General features: G+C 35.0%; 1 protein-coding gene across 8 annotated transcripts in view; it reads right to left on the reverse strand.

Annotated features, from left to right (window-relative positions):
• The window catches only part of RTKN2 (rhotekin 2), an 89,234-nt gene that overhangs the window by 14,692 nt on the left and 56,355 nt on the right, over nt 1-18,187 (reverse strand). For all 8 annotated transcript variants that reach the window (XR_009533410.1, XM_060108844.1, XM_060108866.1 and 5 more), the window contains 2 exons: nt 16,773-16,879; nt 15,681-15,812 (listed from right to left, as the gene is read on the reverse strand). Coding sequence is in view for 7 of the 8 variants with exons in the window: in XM_060108844.1 (XP_059964827.1) it covers nt 15,681-15,812; nt 16,773-16,879 (239 nt within the window). In the remaining variant the exon portion in view is untranslated. The remainder of the gene's footprint in view (nt 1-15,680; nt 15,813-16,772; nt 16,880-18,187) is intronic.

Below are 18,187 nucleotides of genomic sequence, written 5' to 3' on the forward strand. Positions count from 1 at the left end.
CACCACCAAACCAGCTTTACAACAAATGCTAAAGGAATTTCTCTAGGCAAGAAACACAACAGAAGTAAAAGACCTACAATAACGAACCCAAAACAATTAAGAAAATGGGAATAGGAACATACATATCAATAATTACCTTAAATGTAAATGGATTAAATGCTCCCACCAAAAGACACAGAGTGGCTGAATGGATACAAAAACAAGACCCATATATATGCTGTCTACAAGAGACCCACTTCAGACCTAGAGACACATACAGACTGAAAGTAAGGGGATGGAAAAAGATATTCCATGCAAATGGAAACCAAAAGAAAGCTGGAGTAGCAATTCTCATATCAGACAAAATAGACTTTAAAATAAAGACTACTAGAAGAGACAAAGAAGGACACTACATAATGATCAAGGGATCGATCCAAGAAGAAGATATAACAATTGTAAATATTTATGCACCCAACATAGGAGCACCTCAATACATAAGGCAAATACTAACAGCCATAAAAGGAGAAATCAACAGTAACACAATCATAGTAGGGGATTTTAACACCCCACTTTCACTAATGGACAGATCATCCAAAATGAAAATAAATAAGGAAACACAAGCTTTAAATGATACATTAAACAAGATGGACTTAATTGATACTTATAGGACATTCCATCCAAAAACAACAGAATACACATTTTTCTCAAGTGCTCATGGAACATTCTCCAGGATAGATCATATCTTGGGTCACAAATCAAGCCTTGGTAAATTTAAGAAAATTGAAATTGTATCAAGTATCTTTTCCGACCACAATGCTATGAGACTAGATATCAATTACAGGAAAAGAGCTGTAAAAATACAAACACATGGAGGCAAAACAATACACTACTTAATAACGAAGTGATCACTGAAGAAGTCAAAGAGGAAATTAAAAAATACCTAGAAACAAATGACAATGGAGACACGACGACCCAAAACCTATGGGATGCAGCAAAAGCAGTTCTAAGAGGGAAGTTTATAGCAATACAATCCCACCTTAAGAAACAGGAAACATCTCGAATAAACAACCTAACCTTGCACCTAAAGCAATTAGTTAAAGGAGAACAAAAACATCCCAAAGTTAGCAGAAGGAAAGAAATCATAAAATTCAGATCAGAAATAAATGAAAAATAAATGAAGGAAACGATAGCAAAGATCAATAAAACTAAAAGCTGGTTCTTTGAGAAGATAAACAAACTTGATAAACCATTAGCCAGACTCATCAAGAAAAAAAGGGAGAAGACTCAAATCAATAGAATTAGAAATGAAAAAGGAGAAGTAACAACTGACACTGCAGAAATACAAAAGATCATGAGAGATTACTATAAGCAACTCTATGCCAATAAAATGGACAACCTGGAAGAAATGGACAAATTCTTAGAAATGCACAACCTGCCAAGACTGAATCAGGAAGAAATAGAAAATATGAACAGACCAATCACAAGCACTGAAATTGAAACTGTGATAAAAAATCTTCCAACAAACAAAAGCCCAGGACCAGATGGCTTCACAGGCGAATTCTATCAAGCATTTAGAGAAGAGCTAACACCTATCCTTCTCAAACTCTTCCAAAATATAGCAGAGGGAGGAACACTCCCAAACTCATTCTACGAGGCCACCATCACCTTGATACCAAAACCAGACAAGGATGTCACAAAGAAAGAAAACTACAGGCCAATATCACTGATGAGCATAGATGCAAAAATCCTCAACAAAATACTAGCAAACAGAATCCAACAGCACATTAAAAGGATCATACACCATGATCAAGTGGGGTTTATCCCAGGAATGCAAGGATTCTTCAATATACGCAAATCAATCAACGTGATACACCATATTAACAAATTGAAGGAGAAAAACCATATGATCATCTCAATAGATGCAGAGAAAGCTTTCGACAAAATTCAACACCCATTTATGTTAAAAACCCTGGAGAAAGTAGGCATAGAGGGAACTTTCCTCAACATAATAAAGGCCATATATGACAAACCCACAGCCAGCATCGTCCTCAATGGTGAAAAACTGAAACCATTTCCACTAAGATCAGGAACAAGACAAGGTTGCCCACTCTCACCACTCTTATTCAACCTAGTTTTGGAAGTTTTAGCCACAGCAATCAGAGAAGAAAAGGAAATAAAAGGAATCCAAATTGGAAAAGAAGAAGTAAAGCTGTCACTGTTTGCAGATGACATGATACTATACACAGAAAATCCTAAAGATGCTACCAGAAAACTACTAGAGCTAATCAATGAATTTGGTAAAGTTGCAGGATACAATATTAATGCACAGAAATCTCTGGCATTCCTATATACTAATGATGAAAAATCTGAAAGTGAAATCAAGGAAACACTCCCATTTACCATTGCAACAAAAAGAATAAAATATCTAGGAATAAACCTACCTAAGGAGACAAAAGTCCTGTATGCAGAAAATTATAAGACACTGATGAAAGAAATTAAAGATGATACAAACAGATGGAGAGATGTACCATGTTCTTGGATTGGAAGAATCAACATTGTGAAAATGACTCTACTACCCAAAGCAATCTACAGATTCAATGCAATCCCTATCAAACTACCACTGGCATTTTTCACAGAACTAGAACAAAAAATTTCACAATTTGTATGGAAACACAAAAGACCCCGAATAGCCAAAGCAATCTTGAGAACAAAAAATGGAGCTGGAGGAATCAGGCTCCCTGACTTTAGACTATACTACAAAGCTACAGTAATCAAGACAGTATGGTACTGGCACAAAAACAGAAAGATAGATCAATGGACCAGGATAGAAAGCCCAGAGTTAAACCCACGGACATATGGTCACCTTATCTTTGATAAAGGAGGCAGGAATGTACAGTGGAGAAAGGACAGTCTCTTCAATAAGTGGTGCTGGGAAAACTGGACAGGGACATGTAAAAGTATGAGATTAGATCACTCCCTAACACCATACACAAAAATAAGCTCAAAATGGATTAAAGATCTAAATGTAAGGCCAGAAACTATCAAACTCTTAGAGGAAAACATAGGCAGAACACTCTATGACATAAATCACAGCAAGATCCTTTTTGACCCACCTCCTAGAGAAATGGAAATAAAGACAAAAATAAACACATGAGACCTAATGAAACTTAAAAGCTTTTGCACAGTAAAGGAAAATATAAACAAGACCAAAAGACAACCTTCAGAATGGGAGAAAATATTTGCAAATGAAGCAACTGACAAAGGATTAATCTCCAAAATTTATAAGCAGCTCATGCAGCTCAATAACAAAAAAACAAACAACCCAATCCAAAAATGGGCAGAAGACCTAAATAGACATTTCTCCACAGAAGATATACAGACTGCCAACAAACACATGAAAGGATGCTCAACATCTTTACTCATTAGAGAAATGCAAATCAAAACTACAATGAGATATCATCTCACACCAGTCAGAATGGCCATCATCCAGAAATCTAGAAACAATAAATGCTGGAGAGGGTGTGGAGAAAAGGGAACACTCTTGCACTGCTGGTGGGAATGTGAATTGGTACAGCCACTATGGAGAACAGTATGGAGGTTCCTTAAAAAACTACAAATAGAACTACCATATGACCCAGCAATCCCACTACTGGGCATATATCCTGAGAAAACCATAATTCAAAAAGAGACATGTACCAAGATGTTCATAGCAGCCCTATTTACAATAGCCCGGAGCTGGAAACAACCTAAGTGTCCATCATCGGATGAATGGATAAAGAAGATGTGGCACATATATACAATGGAATATTACTCAGCCATAAAAAGAAACGAAACTGAGCTATTTGTAATGAGGTGGATAGACCTAGAGTCTGTCATACAGTGAAGTAAGTCAGAAAGAGAAAGACAAATACCGTATGCTAACACATATATATGGAATTAAAAAAAAATGTCATGAAGAACATAGGGGTAAGAGAGGAATAAAGACACAGACCTACTAGAGAATGGACTTGAGGATATGGGGAGGGGGAAGGATAAGCTGTGACAAAGCGAAAGAGCGGCATCGACATATATACACTACCAAACGTAAGGTAGATAGCTAGTGGGAAGCATCCGCATAGCACAGGGAGATCAGCTCGGTGCTTTGTGACCGCCTGGAGGGGTGGGATAGGGAGGATGGGAGGGAGACGCAAAAGGGTGGGGATATGTATATGTATAACTGATTAAATTTGTTATAAAGCAAAAAAAATTTTTTAAATAAATAAATAAATAATCAAAAAAAAAGAAAAAAAAAGACCAAACAACCCAATCAAAAAATGAGCAGAAGACCTAAATAGACATTTTTCCAAAGACATACAGATGGCTAACAGGCACATGAAAAGATGTTCAACATCACTAATTATTAGAGAAATGTAAATCAAAACCACAATGAGGTATCACCTCACACCTGTCAGAATGGCTATCATCAAAAAATCTACAAATAATGTTGGAGAGAATGTGGAGAAAAGGGAACCCTCATACACTGTTGGTGGGAATGTAAATTGGTGTAGCCACTATGGAAAACAGTATGGAAGTTCCTTAAAAAACTAAACACAGAACTACCATATGATCCACCAATTCCACTCCTGGGATATACCCAGAAAAAACAAAAACACTAATTTGAAAAGATATGTGCATCCCAGTGTTCACAGAAGCACTATTTACAACAGCCAGGACATGGAAGCAACCCAAGTGCCCAAGCAACAGACTACTGGGTTAAGAAGATGTGGAACATGTGTATGTATATGTGTGGAATATCACTCAGCCATTAAAAAAAAAAAAAGAAAATAATACAATAGTATATAAACACTGTACACTCCATTAACTCTGGTAACCATAAATACCGCTAAAGTTTTACAACACGAGAGGTTTTTAAAAGGTGCAAATGAAACACAGATCATCTGAATTAACCTCTATATTTTATCATCCAAAATAATTTAACTAATGGGAAATTTTTTCAACCAAAAAAACTGCATGTCAAAGAAAAAGTGAGTAAACAAAGTTTCTGATAATGTCAGAAAGTTAGTGCAATTTTTTTTTTCACTGTGGGCAAAGTATCAATAATAGTGCTCAGGTCTTCACTTCCCAAACAAGGAATGGATTAGAAAACACAAGATGAATTTTAGGACTGTTATCATTATGGGCTCACACAATGTATAGATAAGTATCTCCTCTCAGCAGGGTATGAAAGCAAGCAACTTGGTATTCTTGCCCCCTTATTTACACCAACTAAAATACTGCCTGGTACCCACTAAGTGATTGAAAAACATTTGATGAATAAATGAATAACAAAAGAATAACTCAGATAATGATAAAAAGTTTTACATTGATAAACTCAGATCCTAGAGATAATCCACCACCCACTCTTTAATTTATAGATGAGAAAACATGTTCTGAGATAAGCCTTCTCTCCAAGGTCAGTTTCTTGTTTTGCTTTTGCTAATTCCAAACCTTTTTAGTTGATTTGGGAGGCTTTAAAATCAACTCCTATTGATATGTAGATAGATTTGAGATTATTCACGATGAAATTTTCATCCTTGGCTGGCTCTACTTTTGTCAATCGGCACATATTGAACTACAATTTTCCACTGCATGAGACGATGGTTACCCCGAGAAGGCCAAGTGAAGTCAAGAAAAGTACAATCTGAGAAGTTAATTTTGTAACAAAATATAATTAACTCTGAAGTCAAAGGAAAGTTTCTTTTAGGTTTTTCATTATTTTTGAATTAAAACTGTATTTCAACCTCTCCATTTCTGTAGTAATGGAAAATTACCAGATCAGAACTAGATTTATAAATTGTTTCCTACTTTACTTTTGACTATATGACTTTAAAAATGTCTACTACATACCCAGATTATAGTTTCTAAATACTCTTTCCTACTAAAAGGAATCAGAACTCTTTAGAGAAATGGCTTATTCCCAGCCTGGGCCAGGAAATATATAGGATGAGCCTGGAACATCTTGTCCTACCAGAAATCAAAGATTAGTAGGGTTGTACCAAAAGGACTCAAAAGTAAACTTGAAGAGGCTTCCAGTAGCCAAGGATGGGACAATCTGAACATCAATGAGAATTACAATGGTAATGGACTGATGCATGACAAGTCTTTAAATCCACAAATTCATAATGATATTTAAAAACTAACTCATTGGTCACCTCTGAAGGATGCTAGGGAACTGCCTCATAGTTTTGGTAACTAGTATATAAATGCAAAAAATCAAGCCTTTATCCTGGGTTTCTTGTAAAAACTGTCCTCCAACCTAACAGCTGATGAAGTAGAGGTGTCCCAGCTAATAAATGAAGAAAGAATGTTAAAATAGCAGCAGTTTGCAATCCCTAATGAAATAAAGAATCTAAGCAATGTTCATCAGTGGATGTTAACATGAGTGGGAGACCCAGACGTTATTATACACCTCCTGAAAAAAGTACTAAGACATATTCTTACTAACCAACCAACAAACAACCTAAATCTGATTCAGAAATAGAAGAAAAAAGACAACTTGAAGATGCAATCAGCAAATTCTAGACTCCGAAAAACTCTGTAGGATAAATGACCAAATTTCTTCAACAAACAAATTGTGTGTAATTGTGTGTGTATATGTGTAGGGGAAAGAGAGAGCGAAAGAAAGAGGGGGGTAGAATAAAAGCCAACAGACTAAGAGATTTAAGAGAACTGATCAATCAATGCAATGTATGGTCCTATTTGGATCCTGATTCAAAAAGTTGCTTAAAAAATTACAAGACTGAGACATTTGAACACTGTCTGGATTTTTGATGATATATTGACTTTATGTATGGCTATAAATTTTAAGTACAGCAGTTGTAATGTTTACAAGTAAAATGATACGATTGCTAGGATCTGCTTCAAAATAATCTGACGGTGGAGGAAATGTGTGAGGGTACAGATGAGTTCATTTATACTATTCTTTCTATAGATTATCTTGAAATTTTTCAAAAAACAATTAAAAAATAAAATACAAGTACAAAAAACTAAGAGCCTGCTTTCTTATCTATAATGCAGAGATAATATTTCACTAATATTTCACTCACACCTTTCTCTCAAACATGTTGTAAAGATAAATGAGTTCTTTGAAAGGTGTCTGGTCTAAAGTCTTGTTAATCAGGGATGAAGACAAAATTGTTGATGGCTAAAAACAAGCTTTAGACCTTATATGTATTCTAATGACAAAGAAAGCATACCTTCTACAATATATGACAAGGAATGTTTGAAGTATATAAAGCATGACCATAAATTAAACCAAGCATTAGGTCTGATTAGTATTAGTGATATAATTATTTTCAATTTATGTCAATGAAATCAGATGTAAACTCTTAAAGGAAAAGACTGCTTAAAAAATTCTTTTTGCTGTATTTAATAAGGGACAATCTGAATAGGTGATACATGCATTAAGAGGACTAACATAATATGAAGAAAATCCCATGTACTTCATGGTAATTTTACTTGCTAGGGTCCATGATAAATGTAATGGTTAAAAACAATTTCAAGACAATTTAACAAAGGACTATCACACCAACTAGTGTTATTGACTTGTTTGGTACAGATTTTATTATTCATTAAAATGAAGTGATGCATACTATTTAGATCAAGAAAAGACTATTGATCTCAAAGACTCACATTTCTTTTCCATTCCACTCCCCACCCCACTGGCAATGGATATAACTTTGGCTAATAAAATGCTTTCTACAATGTATAGGAGATTCAGTGGCTCCAGTTAAGTACCCCTTATTGAGAATGTCTAGCTCAACAACATTCATAGGGAAGTTTTTTGAAGTTGAAGCAATCACTTTGAAGTAAATCATCCTTTCAAATTTGGATTGAAAAGAGGAGGGGGATAGCTTTTAGGCTTTTCTTTCCTTAATGTGACTATTTCCACAGATGGCTCCCTCTGAAAATTAATGAACTGACTTAGCCTTACAGGAAATGCCATTTAGAAGGACAAGAATTATAGTCAGAGAACAGATCCTATGATCAAAATAGCAGAACTATTATTTATATACCTTAGCAACTGTAAAATTCATGTTTTCACATAATTTTTAAAGCAGCATTAAGCAAAATTATTATTTTCTAAATCATGAGAGGAGAAATACAACCAAAAGAAAGAAACTTTGTATTTAATATTTAACATTATTAAGCATAAAAAGATCTCAGAGACCCAGCACTGGAAATACACTAAAAACTGAAACAAAAACACTATCCAACCAAGTTGGCATTTATCAATGATCCCCTTTATTTAAGAATACTCTAAGAGTATATGTCCCTTAGAAATTTACAAAGTAAGCAAAATAATTAAAACATCTACCTTATATTTAAAAACCAAGTAATTTAAAACACTGAGTAGATTGAATAGATTAAAATCTATGAGTTTATCATAATATTGGAGGTGGTGTGGGACAACAGAAACGACACTCATGTGCTACTTCCACAGGGGGTAACTCCACTCCAATACATATTGCCAATAACAATACAATGTCAACATGTAATAACACAACTCCTTACTCTGAAAATTGGTCATTAACATTAAACATTTACCCAGCCTTTTCAGGAAAGACTGTAATTCATTCCTAGTTGATAAGAAAAAGTCCTTTACAAAAGAATGCCAGCTAACACATACAGAAGGAAGGACAGTAGTAGAAAAACATGTGCAATCTCCAATGTAATGACCGATTCAGGTAAGGGCAATCAGTTCAGTAAAACCATTATGTGAAAGCTTGTTGGACAATAAAGATAGTCACGCTGTGTCTAGGCATCACCTCATTGACTACTCGCTAATTGTAAAGACAAAAATTTGCCTTTATAGTGGAGAGAGCTAGTGGTAACCACCTTAACCGAGTCATTAAACCTGGCATTGCCAATAGTAAGACACTTGACATCATATGCCTCTGAACAGAATTCTTCATAAAGTACTTGTAATTATCCATGAAATATTCTCATAATAATGTTTAAAATGAATTTAATCAAGCCCCTAGACCTAATTTACAGTTTAGAGGACGTACAAAGGATGCACAAGCTTTGAATAGTCCTAGATTGAAAACAAGAGCTAAAAGGACATTTTGGAGACAATGGGGAAACTTGACTATGGACTAGATATTAGATGATATAAGAGAATTACTGTTAATTTGCTTAGCTGTGATAATGGTATTGTAATTATATATATATATATATATATATATACACACATATATACATAATTTTATATATATATAAATTTACATAATTTGAGAGGCTCCTATTTTTAAAAGGTAGATGTTGAAGTACTCAGGGATGAATTATCAATGTTGGAGACTTATGTTCAAATGGTTCAGCAAAAAATATAGAGAAGAGACTTTATAAACTTTCAGCTAAACAAAACAAAACTTTCAGCTATAAGATAAATAAGGTCCAAAGATCTAACGTAAAACATGGTGACTATAGTTGATAACACTATTGAATAACTGACATTTTCTAAGAAAGTAGACTTAATGTTCTCATAAAAAAGATTTTAAAAACTATAATCCAATAATGATTATAGTAATGATTACACAACTGTATATTATTTGTGAAAGTTATCAAACTGTACCCTTAAAACTGGTGAATTTTATTTTATGTAAACCATACCACCATAACAGCCGATTAAAAAATTAAATAAAATATAAAGTGCTTAAACCCCTCCCAAAAAAAAGAAAAATAGATAAAGCAAATATGACAAAATGTTAACGGTTGAATCTGGGTGGTATACAAATGTTCACTGTAGTATTTTTTGCAACTTTTCTATAAATTTGAATAATTTTATAAGCTGAGAAAAATAAGTAAAAATTACTTTAATAGAAGATATAATTAGATAACAGTCATGTTTTTAGAAGTAACAAATAGATTTCTTGACTGAGATGGTGTTTGACATAGTTAAATAACGAGACCAGTGGCATTTACTATTAAGAGTGAAGTTTTCAGGTGAATGGAAGGGCTCAAAGGAAACCTGAGATAAAAGTAGGAAATGCTCCAACCACACATTAAAAGGATCATACCCTATGAGCAAGTGGGATTTATCTGAGGGATGCAAGGATTCTTCAATATACACAATGTGATACACCACATTAACAAATTGAAGAATACCATATGATCATCTCAATAGATGTGGAAAAAGCTTTTGACAAAATTCAACACCCATTTATGATTAAAAAAAGCTCTCCAGAAAGTGGGCATAGAGGGAACCTACCTCAACATAATAAGGGCCATATATGACAAACCCACAGGAAACATCACCCTCAACAGTGAAAAACTGAAAGCATTTCCACTAAGATCACAAACAAGACAAGGATGTCCACACTCGCCACTTTTATCCAACACAGTTTTGGAAGTTCTAGCCACAGCAATAAGAGAAGAAAAAGAAATAAAAGGAATCCAAATTGGAAAAGAAGAGTTAAAACTGTCACAGTTAGCAGATGACATGATACTCTACATAGAAAATCCTAAAGATGCTACCAGAAAACTACTAGAGCTAATCAATGAATGTGGTAAAGTTGCAGGATATAAAATTAACACACGGAAATCTCTTACATTCCTATACACTAACAACGAAAGATCAGAAAGAGAAATAAGGAAACAATCCCAATGACCATTGCATCAAAAAGAATAAAATACCTAGGAATAAACCTACCCAAGGAGGCAAAAGACCTATACTCAGAAAACTGTAAGATACTGATGAAAGAAATCAAAGATGACACAAACAGATGGACGATATACCGTGTTCTTGGATTGGAAGAATCAACATTATCAAAATGACTATACTACCCAAAGCAATCTACAGATTCAGTATAATCCCTATCAAATTACCAATGGCATTTTTCACAGAATTAGAACAAAAAAATTGTACAATTTGTATGGAAACACGAAAGGCCTTGATTATCCAAAGAAATCTTGAGAAATAAAAATGGAGCTGGAGGAATCAGGTTCCCTGACTTCAGACTATACGACAAAGCTACAGTCATCAAAACAGCATGGTACTGGCCCCAAACCAGAAATATACAGCAATGGAACAGGATAGAAAGTCCAGAGATAAACCCACACACCTATGGTCAACTAATCTATGACAAAGCAGGCAAGGATATACAATGGTGAAAGGACAGTCTCTTCAGTAAGTTGTGCTGGGAAAACTGGACAGCTACATGTAAAAGAATGAAATTAGAACACTCCCTAAACCATATACAAAAATAAACTAAAAACTGATTAAAGACCTAAATGTAAGGCTAGATACTATAAAACTCTTAGAGGAAAACATAGACAGAACACTCTCTGACATAAATCAAAGCAAGATCTTTTTTGAACAACCTCCTAGAGTAATGAAAATAAAAATAAAAATAAATGAATGGGACTTAATGAAACTTAAAAGCTTTTGCACAGCAAAGGAAACCATAAACAAAAAGACAACCTACAGAATGGGAGAAAATATTTGCAAACAACTGACTGACAAAGTATTAATCTCCAAAATATACAAATAGCTCATGCAGCTCAATAATAAAAAAACAGGGCTTCCCTGGTGGCGCAGTGGTTGAGAGTCCGCCTGCCGATGCAGGGGACATGGGTTCGTGCCCCGGTCCGGGAAGATCCCACATGCCGCGGAGCGGCTGGGCCCGTGAGCCATGGCCGATAGGCCTGTGCGTCCAGAGCCTGTGCTCCGCAGCGGGAGAGGCCACAACGGTGAGAGGCCTGCGTACCACAAAAAAAAAAAAAAAACCCAATCAAAAAACGGGAAGAAGATCTAAATAGACATTTCTCCAAAGACAAAGATGGCCAAAAAAGATGAAAAGATGCTCAACATCACTATTAGAGAAATGTACATCAAAACTACAATGAGGTATCATCTCACAATGGTAAGAATGGCCAACATCAAAAACATTTACTAACAGTAAATGCTGGAGAGGGTGTGGAGAAAAGGGAACCCTTCTACAGTGTTGGTGGGAATATAAATTGGTACAACCACTATGCAGAATGGTATGGAGGTTCCTTAAGAAAACTAAAAACAGAGCTACCATATGATCCAGCAATCCCACTCCTGGGCATATACCCAGAGGAAACCATAATTCGAAAAGATACATGCACCCCAATGTTCACTGCAGCACTATTTACAATAGCCAGGACACAGAAGCAACCTAAATGTCTACTGACATTTGAATGGATAAAGAAGATGTGATACATATATACGATGGAATATTACTCAGCCATAAAAAAGAATGAAATAATGCTATTTGCAGCAACATGGATGGACCTAGAGGTTATCACACTAAGTGAAGTAAGTCAGACAGAAAAAGACAAATATCATATGATACCGCTTATATGTGGAATCTTAAAAAATGGTACAAATGAACTTATTTACAAAACAGAAATAGTCACAGAGGTAGAAAACAATCTTATGGTTACCAGGGACGAAAGAGGGGGAGGAATAAATTGAGAGATTGGGATTGACATATACACACTACTATATATAAAACAGATAACTAATAAGGACCTACTGTATAGCACAGGTGACTCTACTCAATACTCTGTAATGACCTATATGGGAAAAGAATCTAAAAAGAGTGGATATATGTATATGTATAACTGACTCACTTTGCTGTACAGCAGAAACTAACACAACATTGTGAATCAACTATACTCCAATAAAAATTAAAAAAAAAAGAAGTAGGAAATGCAAAGGGAAAAGTTTCTAAAGAGAAGGGGCAGGAATCAGTGCTGGAATCGGCACTGGAGAAAATTAAGATGGAAATATTGCAAAGCTACAGAATGTAACACTTTGTCATCAGTTTAATCTTTGAGGTAAGCAACTAAATTATATTATTCTTCCCAACCTTAACCTTACCTCATGGTTTAATGTTAAAATTCTTTTTGGTAGTTTAGACAAAAGTCATATTAGATGGAAGAGATATTTATGTCATCAGTCCTCAGGGTCAAATACAGCCCACGCTGTCCCCCCAAGTCTAAGGTCAAGTCTATACAAATTACTAGACAAACCATTTTCCTGTGAATTTGTAAAGCTCAATAGTGGAGCCACCACTGGGATTTCTAGGTACACTGATTTCAGTCATCTTAATAATGGAGTTGATTGACTACAGAATCCCATCAGTTGCCAGGCCATCGGCCTTTATTACCACAAGGAAAAATGAGTCAACTGAAAAAGGTCAATTTAGTCAGGCCATGTAGATCCTGTTAACTACTTTTCTGGAATTAGACCCTTGTCATCAAATAATAAAATAAAGATGCACTGACTACAATAACAGAGGAGTTCTATTATAACTGTCCTCTTAAATTTAAATGGTAAAGATTCAATACATGCCTAAGTCATTGCCTACCGGTAACTTGGCTTTGGACTCAGAACTTCATTTCAGAGTTACTTTTTACTTTCAAAACTGATTCAAAGTGGATATGGAGATAGGGAAAAGTCTAATTTTGCCTTCCAAATCTAGTCTTGCAGTATGTCTATGAAGAAACAGAAAAACAATCCATGAATTTTTTTTTTTCTACCCATTAGGAAAGAGTAAGCCATATAATTTTACTTACTAGCTAAACAAGTTCTATCTGATCTCTGAGTATGTTTTGTCACTTGTAAAACAGAAATAAGATACCTGTAAATCAGGGCTGACCTACATGCTCTGCCTCCCTTAAAGGGCTGAGATAGGTAAAATGAACACTTTGAAGACTGTTTTCAAATCAAACTTTTAAAATATCATTTGCTTAGATTATGTTTTAATTTGGTTTATAGCTATCCATATTCCATTGTACATCATGCAAGAAAAAAATTGGTAGGATTCCATTTTTACTACCTAGTGAAAATAAGGTTAGACAAAATCATCTATGTAGAACTCCAGCCAAAAATACTTAACATGAATCTAGCGAAACAATTAGTCAAAAACAGATTTGGGGACTTGCCTGGACTTTTCAAAAATGTCAGTGTAATAAAAACCAAAAAAAAAAAAAAAAAGGCAAGAGAAGGGCACAATTTAGGTAAAAGGGAAACAAAAGTGATCAGATGCAATCTGTGACCCTTGATGGGGTCTTGGATGAAACAAAAAATAAAAATCAGAAAGAATATTTTGGGAATAACTGGGGCAATTCGCTCTGTATCTTAGATAATATTATTTTATCAACAATAAATTTATTGAGTGTGATAATAATATTATGGTTATGAAAGAAATGTCCTTGTTTTCAGGAGAAACATGCTGACATATTCTAGGAAAGAAATGTTATGCTGTATGCTGCTTACTTTCAAGTGGTTCGGAAACAAATTTTTTTTAACTATCAAGAGAGAAAGCAAATGTGGCAAAATGTTAATAGCTGAAGAATCTAGGTGATGGGTAGTATCAGGTTTTACTTTTCTATTCTTTCAACTTTTCTGTACATTTGAAATTTTCAAAAGACTCTGGGGTGGAGTGAACACTGCATAAACAAAACAAAACAATGAAAAAATTGTATCAGTTTTCCAATAATAAAATTATACTTTCATTAACCTAATTTTCTAAATGAAAATAAATTCACTATGTTATAATATTGAGGTATATTATTTAAGAGCAACATTAATCTTTCTTGTACACAAAACAGATAAATTAAGTGGACTTAATTACATAGTAAAAAGGTCTCACTGAAGGATTTCCTTTGAGTAAAAAGTAGTGTCATTTCTAAAAGTAGGATAGAAACAGATCAAATGTTACTATTGCAAAGATCATAGAAATTAATTAAATCCTTATACACTAGCAGACCAGTATCTACATGTTTTTTCAGGACATATAACTTTACATTTTTCCTCAAAAAATAACTTAAAGGCAAGTAGAACATGTATCTTACAGTTAACAGATGTGATGGCTCATATTTTATTATATACTTCACTTCAACCATTCTGAAGGCAAGCAAAGTAAAAAAACTAAAACGATTAATTACAGTCCATAGGCAGAAAACATGACATTCTACTCTAGAAATGCCATTTTAACTCTAGAGTAGGAATGCTATAAAAAGAGGGGAAAAACCTCTCTAATAAACACTAGACTTGGACGATAGATGAAAACAAATTTAAGATTGTGAGATAAAGAAAATAAGCCTGCCTTAGACTGAAAACTTTTCCTACAGATTTTTGGGTGAAAACTTTCTAACTAAAATTTTATAATCTCCTTTGTATCAAACCAGTATATTTATGTATATGTGGTATTCTAAACAGAATGTGAGGCTTTCTTGTTCTGGCAGAAGGTTGAACAACTGCCCATTAGCCCCATAAGAAATCAGAAAGTATACTCAGGAATTTCTTTTTATGGGTTCATTTAAGTATTAACTAGAAAGAGCGTCATTGTAACATGAGCTAACAATTTATGTTTTTATAATCTCTTAATCAAATAAATTCCTAAAAAATTTAAATACCCTGTTAATGTGAAGTTACATTCTCTGCTTTAAAATCTGTTTGCTAGTATAGATTCCTATTACTACCTTTTCATAGGAAATATATAGTATTTCCTTTACCAGATAAGCTCTATAAATGGAAAGAAAAATAAGAATATCTTTACAAACTAACCTAGTTTTAGCAGTCTTTCGTTTTTTGTAAATAAGATGACAACAGTGTGAATTGTAATAGAAAAGAACAAACTTCATAAAATGTTATACCTTTATTTTCAAAATAGCATTTTATTTACCTTGTTAATGGACACTACCAAAGCTGGTTCCACTTTACCTTCGATTTCTTCTGGAGTGTAAAAACAATAGAGTTTACCCCCTCTTAAAACACAATACAATCTTCTCCAACAAATCAGACCTTCTACCATTTGCTGAAAAAGAAAAATCAAGAAACTCTCAACTTTAAATCATTATTTATCATCTTAACTCTAAATTCAACAAAATACTTGAATTAGCAAAGTTAGTTTTTTGAAATGTTTTAATGTGATAGTTACCCATTGATTTACTATACAATAAGTCAATAGCCCAAAGTAAAAAAGTACGTACTATCAGAGAAGAAAGGTGTGGAATTCTCAAAAGGATTAAGCAAAATAGAGGTAATAATTATCACATAACTTTTATATACATAAAATCATAAATCAATGCAGTTTTAGAGAAGCTAGTCTATTAAAAATTAGTGATTGGAATTCCACAGCAATTCACGTAATGACTCAAGAGAAGTATAAAAATAACTGAATATTCAAAATAATTGAATATTCAAAATATTCCCTTACTGTTCTCAGAACACTGGAAAATGTTGACTTCCCTGTAAGAATGCAAATTTTCTTTCCTCTTAATGGAATTTTTTTTAAAAGCTATTGATTCATTGAAGCCCACAATTAATTATTTACTGAATACAAATAACTATGGTTATAAATAAATTAGGAGTAGGTGGCACAGAGGCAGCTTTGGAAGCCCAGAGGCCTAAACTGTGCCAAAAGCTGTCTGCCAGAAAGGCCTTCATGTGAAAGGTGTTGAGCAGTCCTCATCAGTTTCCACAAGGAGTCCTCTGGTACTGATTATCCTGTTACTGCTATTAATGAAGCAGAGGAACCTGGAGGAGGTAGCCCCTTAGCCACCAAAACTGCATCAGACCCCTCCCCTTCCCTACCTTCTCACTCCCAGCTGCACCCTCCCTCCACATTTGATGTCTAACAAGGAGAAAACTGTCATTTAGGAGAAGACTTTATTAAAAAAAAATACTTCACAATATCAGAATGCCAAACAACTGCCAGGATATTAAGATCAAAATTAGAGCTATAATTGTTGCAGGATATTTAAAGTTCTCTAACCTGCTGATTAAGAAATCCTGCAAACGCATCCTCATTCATACAAGCTGGTTGGGCGACTAATCGGCAGCACATGTTGCCATATAAGGGAAGCCAAAACGAAGACTCTTCTATTTAAGTGAGAAAAAAATCAAGTTATAAATATGTTTATTTAAGGTCATTATACATTTTGATTATTTTCACAATTTTTTTTGCTTTATATAAGAACATATGTAAAGGTTCATCCTGCTCAAATTACTGTATTCAATGACAAAATCAAATAAAAGAAAGCAGTCAGGACAGGATGATATTAAACTGATAGTTCACAGCATGCTATCACCTGGAGTAGACATGGAACTTTTAGTCTCTTGATCTCTTGTTCGATCTTAAAGTAATTAATCAATGGAGGTAGTTCAGGGCATATAAGTAAACTCATGTAATTTAAAAAACATCCTAATAAAGTGATTTTTGTTTGTCAAATTCTACTTTTTGCTCTGATTTTCACTATAATAATTAGCAAAGTGATGCTCTGAATAAAACACTTCAGGGCACAACTTTATGATAAACATTTCATAATAACCCTTTTGACCTTTCCCCTTGTCCCTTCCCTCACTGAACAACCTCAGGTGTAAGTCATCATGTGGAGTCCACCACAATGGGCATCTGTGCCAGGAGTTGGGCAGGAGGTGGGTGGGAAGCAGTAGTGTGCCAGAGCTGGGTGCTGGGGCCAGTCAGGATAAGGAGGTGAGTGGGAGAGCTGCCTGGCATGAGGAATCAGAGCCTGAAGGGTCTCTGCTCAGTGGCCAGCCTGGCATGGGGAGGAGGGGCCAAGGTAGAGTAAGGAGGGTATCTGTGTGCAGTGATGCCCAAGTGAGGTGTCAGAATTCAGGGAAATTAAGAAGAGTGTGGGGGGCAGTCCAGCCACGGGAGTCAGTTTGAGAGTAGCGAGGGGACCATTCACACATTTGGTGACCCAGAACAGTGTGTCAGAGCCCGGGGAGATGCAAATGCAAGCAGAGGGACAGCCGGGTATGGGGTGTCAGAGCACAGGCAGGCTGAGGACGGTGTTCACATGGGCTGAGGAGGGCAGCCCTGGGTGGGCTGTATGAGCCTGAGCAAGGTAAGGAGTATCCACGTGGGGCATGGGGCAGCCCAGAGGGGAGTCAGAGCCCCAGCAAGGAGAGAAAAGCAGTTATGTGAGAAAGATGGAAAAATGGTTGCTTTTAAGGTGACTGACCAAAGAATAAGAAGCATTAAAGATAATAGAAGACAGGTTTCTCACTGTCAGAGAAAGGAATTACGAATGTGCGGAATGAACTCTTTGGTATTGGATTAGAACTAGACATACTGGTGTGAACTCATGGTTTTCAACATACAGAGATTAAGAAATGCATGACATACAGAGTGAAGTGAGTCAGAAAGAGAAAAAAAATACCGTA

The sequence above is a fragment of the Mesoplodon densirostris genome, chromosome 1 (assembly GCF_025265405.1).
Source record: "Mesoplodon densirostris isolate mMesDen1 chromosome 1, mMesDen1 primary haplotype, whole genome shotgun sequence".
Classification (NCBI taxonomy): domain Eukaryota; kingdom Metazoa; phylum Chordata; class Mammalia; order Artiodactyla; family Ziphiidae; genus Mesoplodon; species Mesoplodon densirostris.